This window comes from Pteropus alecto, unplaced genomic scaffold (assembly GCF_000325575.1).
Source record: "Pteropus alecto unplaced genomic scaffold, ASM32557v1 scaffold67, whole genome shotgun sequence".
Classification (NCBI taxonomy): Eukaryota; Metazoa; Chordata; class Mammalia; order Chiroptera; family Pteropodidae; genus Pteropus; species Pteropus alecto.
In genome coordinates this window covers 9,792,986-9,800,048 of record NW_006441061.1, presented here as the reverse complement: position 1 = coordinate 9,800,048, position 7,063 = coordinate 9,792,986, and the positions used below count along the sequence as shown (strand labels likewise).

Below are 7,063 nucleotides of genomic sequence, written 5' to 3'. Positions count from 1 at the left end.
TTGGCAGCATGGAGGAGTGCGAGGCACTGTGCACGCGGCTGGCCATCATGGTGAACGGGCGCCTGCGCTGTCTGGGCAGCATCCAGCACCTGAAGAACCGGTGAGCTGAGGGCGCCGGGGTGGGCGGGGGGGCTCCCTGGGCGGCGGGGCTCCAGCCATGGGCCTGTCCGGCAGGTTTGGAGACGGCTACATGATCACGGTGAGGACCCGGAGCAGCCAGCGCGTGAAGGACGTGGTGCGGTTCTTTAACCGGAACTTCCCGGAGGCCGTGCTGAAGGTGGGCGGGGCCCACATGGGGAGCGAGGGCACTGCCTGGGTGGCCTCTGACCTCCTGACCTCCGCGCCCCCAGGAGCGGCACCACACGAAGGTACAGTACCAGCTGAAGTCGGAGCGCATCTCCCTGGCGCAGGTGTTCAGTAAGATGGAGCAGGTGGTGGGCGTGCTGGGCATCGAGGACTACTCGGTCAGCCAGACCACCCTGGACAACGTGAGTGCCCCGTGGCGCCACCTGGGCCCACCCCGCTGCCCTGCCCAGCCCTGCTTCTGCCCACCCCCTGCCTCTGGCTACTAGGTGTTTGTAAACTTCGCGAAGAAGCAGAGCGACAACTTGGAGCAGCAGGAGACAGAGCCGCCTTCAGCCCTGCAGTCCCCCCTGGGCCGCCTGCTCAGCCTGTTCCGGCCACGGCCCGCCCCCACCGAGCTGAGGGCGCTTGTGACCGACGAGCCCGAGGACCTGGACACGGAGGACGAGGGCCTCATCCGCTTTGAGGAGGAGCGGGTGAGCAGGGCCCGCAGGCCGGGCAGCCCGGCTGTCGGGAGGCCCCGGGGCGTGGGGGGTGTGGCCGCAGGGACTGTTGCTGAGGAGGACAGAGAGATTCGTCTGATGCTCAGGGCTAGAATGGACGTGGGGACCGCAGGCACAGGCAGAGAAGACAGACCTGCTACGGACCCTTCAGTACGTGGGAGCTCTGCGGGCCCTCAGATAGGCAGAGCAGAGGTGGCGAGGGGGCATGAGAGCCCCAAACACAGTGACCACCAGGCTGGGCAGAGAGGCACACACCCCTCCAAAGCGTGGGGGCAGGTGCACGTGGGAGAGACCACATTTAGTCCTGCGGGGTGCCGGGTGCCGGGTGCCTCCCCCAGCTTGGCCTGCCTGCCGTCCGCCAGGCCCAGCTCTCCTTCAACACGGACACGCTCTGCTGACCGCCAGGAGCTGGCTCAAGGACACAGCTGAGGAGACCGAAGTCAGGCGGCGGCCCAGGCCCTCCCCGCGCCCCCGCGCCCCCGTGCCCCTCCATCAGGCCTCTAGTGGGAGGTCCAGGACCAAGGGCTTCAGGCCCCCTCCAGCCCCCTGCCCATTCTCAGCCCTGCCCGTGGCCACCGTGCCACCCTCTCCTCATTGTGCCAAAGGCTGGCCCGGCCCTGGGCTTCACCACCCTCACCCTGCTCTGCCTTAACCTGGGGGCCAGAGCCCCTCGCCTCTGCCCTGCCCAGCTCTGCCTGCCACCCCCCGGCCCATGGGGTGACACAGGCTGCTAGGTACTCCCGACCCTCTCCTGGCTGGGCCCGGCTTTCCTACCATTTGGAAGGTGGCTGTTACAGGCCTGGGCTGAGGGTGGAGTGTTTAGATCCCACCCCAGGCACTTATTTATTTTGCTGTAGGAAGAGGCTTCCTCACTCTGCTTTGGTGCTGGGAGGTCACCACGAGGGAAGCCATCAGGTGGGCTGGGGAGGGGGCTGCCTCAAGGCAGCGGGCTGGGTAACAGGAATGGAGAAGCCGGCCCACTGGCCAGGCGGGACCCAGAACCCTCCTTACCCGCTTCAGCCGCCATTGCGCTCCCACCCAGCTTGGCCCCCTGTTCGCCCACCCATCCAGGAGCCGGACCTGTACATAATGCACAGATGTTTGTTTTAAATAAATAAACAAAAAGCTCACGTAGGCCTGTGTGTGGGGAGTGGGGTGTTGGGGTAAAGATGGGCCTCCGGCAGGCTCCTCTGCAATGTCCTGGAGTACCAGGCCCGGCGTTGGGGGAGGGGCGGGGCCGAGCCTGCTCCCTGTGCTCGGGGCACGGGGGTGCACTAAGGGGTCTCCATGTGTAAGGGCCAGGGGCCCATCCCTGGGCCGCTGCTGTCAGCCTTGCCGGCCTGTGCTCCCCGCCGCCCTCTCCAGGGGCCTGGTGCCCATGCAGCTGTGCTGGGCTGTCTCCATCTCCACTAGGCCGTGGGAGGGCTTCCAGGAGGTGGTGATCTCCAGGCTGAGCTCCAAGTCCAAGTGGGAGTGTGTGCAAAGGTTGGAGGTGGCAAGGAGGCTCCTGGGGATTCCATGGTGACGGAGCCTGGTGAGCCCGAGGAGCCTGGAGACGGGGTGGCCACAAAGATGGGACCCAGGGCCCAGCCCCGCAAGCTTGGCCACAGCCCATGTCCCACCTTAGGCCGCTTAGAGGGGACTGGAAGAGAGAGGACGCCCCCCAGGGGGGCGGCGGGCCACATGGTCAGCTTGTGCCCCCAACGCTCTCACCTGGGTGGGGGCTGCAAAATGGCAATTCTGTATTTATTTCATTTTTTCCCCTGCATTCATTAGCTGTTATTTTTCTGTCACAGAAAGCTCCCTGCTCTTAGAAATAATCCTCATGGATTCGTGGGTGTGAAAAAACCCCATCCCGTTCATTTCTGTCATCTTTAAAACTTATATTGTGGTCAAATATACAAAATAGTTATCATTGCAACCACTTGCGAATATACAGTTGTCATCTTTTTTATGTCCCAGTAGCCCCAGATCTGGCCGGCGGCAGCCCCTTGACGGTGGCTTGTGTCCCTTTGCCTTGCCCCGTGTTTTGGAGCACTCTGGAACTTTCTGGTACAGTCCCCAGGCCTGCTCCGCGCCCACACCCCACATCTGGATGCAGCCGCTTCCCCAGGGAGCTCTGGGTGTGCTGGATGCCACCATGGTCACCCCTTCTGGGCCCTCAGGGGGCAGAGCCAAGAAGTCCCTGTACTCGGGTCTGCTGAGACCCCACGCTACCCCGGCGCCCCTCCCGTGCCCAGTCAAGTCTCTGTCTCCCTCCACGACAGCCGCTGAAGTAGCGCTGGGGAGGGCCCACGGGGGCTCAGGACAGCTTCTGACACATGGAAGAGGCGGCGCCACTCGCCCTTGGGGCCTCGGCCCAGGTGTCCCCGCAGGGCTGCTCGGTGGGTGTGGCGGGAAGGTTAGAGACACTCTCATGGCCCAGGTAGGTCATGGGTCCAGTCAAGGTTGGTGACCATGAGTTTCTGGTCTCACTTCTTTAAAACCAATTTTTTTTTTGTGGAAAACGCACACAGGACATTTGGAGAGAAGGCAGAGCCGAGTGTCCGCGAGTCAGAGGGGTCCTGTCGGGGGTCCCTTCGTCCTTTTCTCGGCGCGGACTTGGAATGACACACTCATGCTGCTAGTTTTTTCCCAGCCGCTGGGCTTTTCCCCCTCCCGATTGTACTGCTTCGCTAGGTCGGCCGTGACGAGTCACCACAGACAGGGCAGCTTCAACAGCGGGCGTCTACTCTCACCGTCTGCAGGCCCGAAGCCCCGGCCGGAGGAATCGGCGGGGTTCCTTCTGAGGCTGAGGGGCCATCGCTCTGCAGGGAGCCCCAGCCACGGTGCTTCCTGGCCACCTCCGGCCTTCTTCGCTTGGAGGAGCATCTCCCTGAGCTCTGCCTCCATCGGCACTGGGTGTTCTCCCCGTGGGGGCGTCTGCCCCGTCTCCGCTTTTTACGAGGACGTAGTCATGACCACCTCCAAATACAGTCACATTCTGAGGTGCTGGGGGCTAGGATTTCAACGCGTGAACTTGGGGGACACAGTTCAGCTCCTATCACCACTAACACTGGGACAAGCGAGACGCACCAGGACGGTCCCGCAGCCAGCAGAGCCGGGCGCTGCCCCCCTCGCGTGTTTCCAGGGACGCGTGCGGGCTAATTCCCAGACGGGCGAACCGTCCCGGAGTCTGCCGCCCAGGCCCCCGAAATGCGTTTGCGCACCCCTCGGCCGAGGCTGTGACCGCCGCGCGTCTGCCGGCCGCAGCCGTGAACTCCTGGTTTAGCTCTTGCGCCGAGTGAGGCGAGCGCCCCCTGGCGTGTGTTCTGCTGTGCCCGATTTCCTTCTCTCTGAACCCCCTGTTCACTTGGCTACTTCCATTTTTCTTACACATGTGTAACGGTTCTTTCATACACGCAGAAACACACACAGGACATGCGGTGAGCGTGCAGGTGCAGAGGGGCCCCAGGCCCTTCTCCAGGGTGGTGGTTTGTGTGCAGGGGGAGCGAGAAACCAGCAGGGGCGAGCCCCGCCCCACGTTGCCGAGAAGCCCCTGAGATCTGGGGTGTGGGATGGAGGCTGGTGGAGGGGAGGCCCGGGCCCGAGAGGTGAGCCGGGCGCCCAACTCCACAGGATGTCCAGCCAGCCCTCAGGCTCGCAGGGTGGCCTTAGCTGGGAAGGGGCCAGTGGACTGGGATCCTGGTGGGGGACGGTGGCATTGGGCGAGGAGGCAAATGTGCCGAGCAGATCTCGCTCTCGGCCACTGGGTGGCACCAAGCCTCTGTGGGCCCCTCCCTCTGGGTGTCCCCTGGGGCTGCCCCCTACCACCAGAGGAGGGAAGGTGTGGCGGGCCACCACACAGGGGCTGGTAAGGGCACACCCGTGGGGTCGCAGGCTCCCAGCCCTCCGTCGCCTTCCAGCTGAGGGTGGGGCTGGCGGACCCCGGGGGTCAGGAGGTTACGGCTTCAAATCCCCTGCTGGTGCTCCATTCTAAAGTTTAAGAGGGAGTGAAACCAGCCCGAGCATGAGGGGGAGGGGCAGGGGTGTGGGGTTCGCTGGGTGGCCCGCCTGTCGCCCCAGGCACCTCTGGACACCCCCTCTGGAAAGTGGGCCCCGCCCTGGGGAGGGGCCCCTGCCTGGTGGAGCTGGCAGGCGGTGAGAGGGGGCGTCCCTTCCAACTGGGCTTAGCCCTCTTGTCGTGCCCTGGTAGGCAGACAGGGAAAACTGAAGCTGGGCCAGGCTGTTCATTTCTCCTGCGGCCCCACAGACAACGGGGTGTTCACCGTGGGGAGGGCAGTGGAGTTCACAGGGGGCGATCGGTCACAGAGCTGCCCCTCCCGTGCTGGAGCCCCCCTCCCCGCCTCTCAGTCCACTGGCCTCCGCCTCCGTCTCACCGGGCCACCCCTAGGGCGCTCCGGTCCCCCAGTGCTTGGCGGGCTCCAGCAGCCCGCCCTCTCCGCGCAGCTCCCCCACGGTCACACCCTCGCTCGGACACTGAGTCCTGCCAGCCACGTCTGCCTGCTTAGGTGACTCTGCAGGGCGGGCCCTGGGCTGGGAGGGCACAGCCCAGGAGCCTTAAAGAGCTTCCCGGTCCCCGCTCCAGCACCCCAGCTCCCGACCATGGCGGAGACTGCCAAGCTCCAGCTGTTTGTCAAGGTGCCGGGCAGGTGGGGGGCTGGGGGAGGGCTCAGAGTGGGGGTGCTCTGCAGGCTCCACTCTCTGGGCGGGCTGAGGGGCGGGTCTCCGTGGCAGCGTCTGCTCCGCTTCCCCTGTGGTGGGTGGGCTCAGGCAGCCCTACGGAAGCTGAGTAAAGCAGGGTAAGCCCGAGAGGGGAGAAGGGCCAGTGAGTCGTCCCTAAAGGAGGTGGGGGTGGCCTGTCTCAACCCCCCGGGCTCCTGGGTCCAGCCCAGCCCTCCTGGAGAGAAAGCCCCTCCATGGGGAGGCACCAACCAGGCAGCCAGTGGCAGGGACCCAAGTGGAGGTTGGGGGTCCATGCAGCACGGTGTGGGGTGGGGGCTCTGGGCCAGGCAGCCCATCACATCAGTGCCCAGGTCTGTGAGGCTTTGGTCCCCTCCCCACCCTGGGGGCTTGGGGCAGCTAGTGTGCTGCCAGCCTGGGTGCCCAGCTGGCGGTGTGAATCACTCAGAAAACAGCTCTCTCAGCCCACCCCGCCCTCAAGACCAGCCTGCGGAGCCTGGAGCCCAGGGCCCTGGCCTCTGCCCAGGGTCTGAAATAAGGGTCAAGGGGCCAAGCCACAGAGCTGGGGTCCCAGCCCTGTGCCCTCGCCCAGCCTCCCAGCTTCCCGCAGCTCTGTGCCCCTCCACCCCTCCCCTCCACCCCTACCCTCCACCCCTCCCAGGCACCGAGTCGAGGGCCCTCACCGGCCACTCGCCGAGCCGGAGCCCTGGCATTGCTCTGGTCTCTTGGCACTGGGCGGCCGGGTCCTGGGTCTGCTCGCTGCCCTGACACCCCACGACCCCACGCCCAGGCCAGCGAGGACTGCGAGAGCGTGGGACACTGCCCGTCTTGCCAGAGGCTCTTCATGATCCTGCTGCTCAAGGGTGTGCCCTTCACGCTCACCACAGTGGACACGCGCAGGTGAGCCCCCAACCCCCCCCCAGGGACCCCTCAGAGCCGCTGTCCCTTCGGGCAGCCACTTCCCCTCCCTTGTGCCCACAGGTCCCCGGATGTGCTGAAGGACTTCGCCCCTGGCTCGCAGCTGCCCATCCTGCTCTATGACGGCGACGCCAAGACAGACACGCTGCAGATAGAGGAGTTTCTGGAGGAGACCCTGGGACCCCCTGAGTGAGGGCCCGGGGCCCGGGGACTGCAGGAGGGGTTCCCAGGGAGGACCCGCCAGGACAGAGCCCGGGAAAGGCCCTGCGGGCCGCCAGGCGCATCTGACCCGGCCCCTCCCCTCTCCGCCCGCAGATTCCCCAGCCTGGCGCCGCGCTACAAGGAGTCCGCCATGGCGGGCAGCGACGTCTTTCACAAGTTCTCGGCGTTCATCAAGAACCCGGCGCCTGAGCAGGATGATGGTGAGCAGGGGCGGGAGCCTTCGCGACAGTGGTGGGTGTTGCGTCCCAGGCCGAGGCCTTACTGAATCCCCCCACCCACCTCCGCCTCGGTCCCCAGCCCTGTACCAGCTGCTGCTACGCGCCCTCGCCAGGCTGGACAGCTACCTGCGCGCGCCCCTGGAGCACGAGCTAGTCCGGGAGCCGCAGCTGCGCGAGTCGCGCCGCCGCTTCCTGGATGGTGACCAGCTCACGCTG

At 65.6% G+C, this 7,063-nt stretch overlaps 2 protein-coding genes across 4 annotated transcripts in view; both read left to right on the top strand.

Annotated features, from left to right (window-relative positions):
- ABCA2 (ATP binding cassette subfamily A member 2) overlaps positions 1 to 1,940 on the top strand; it is a 20,892-nt gene extending 18,952 nt beyond the window's left edge. For all 3 annotated transcript variants that reach the window (XM_025051155.1, XM_015594228.2, XM_015594227.2), the window contains 5 exons: positions 8 to 100; positions 175 to 277; positions 351 to 488; positions 573 to 779; positions 1,169 to 1,940. In XM_025051155.1, coding sequence (XP_024906923.1) covers positions 8 to 100; positions 175 to 277; positions 351 to 488; positions 573 to 779; positions 1,169 to 1,204 — 577 coding nt within the window. In that variant the 3' untranslated portion in view covers positions 1,205 to 1,940. The remainder of the gene's footprint in view (positions 1 to 7; positions 101 to 174; positions 278 to 350; positions 489 to 572; positions 780 to 1,168) is intronic.
- Positions 1,941 to 2,167: 227 nt separating this feature from the next.
- CLIC3 (chloride intracellular channel 3) overlaps positions 2,168 to 7,063 on the top strand; it is a 6,226-nt gene continuing 1,330 nt past the window's right edge. The window contains exons 1-5 of the mRNA XM_015594105.2: positions 2,168 to 5,447; positions 6,280 to 6,389; positions 6,471 to 6,596; positions 6,723 to 6,829; positions 6,927 to 7,063. The exon at positions 6,927 to 7,063 is cut by the window's right edge and continues 7 nt beyond it. Of these exons, the coding sequence (XP_015449591.1) occupies positions 5,412 to 5,447; positions 6,280 to 6,389; positions 6,471 to 6,596; positions 6,723 to 6,829; positions 6,927 to 7,063 (516 nt within the window). The 5' untranslated portion in view covers positions 2,168 to 5,411. The remainder of the gene's footprint in view (positions 5,448 to 6,279; positions 6,390 to 6,470; positions 6,597 to 6,722; positions 6,830 to 6,926) is intronic.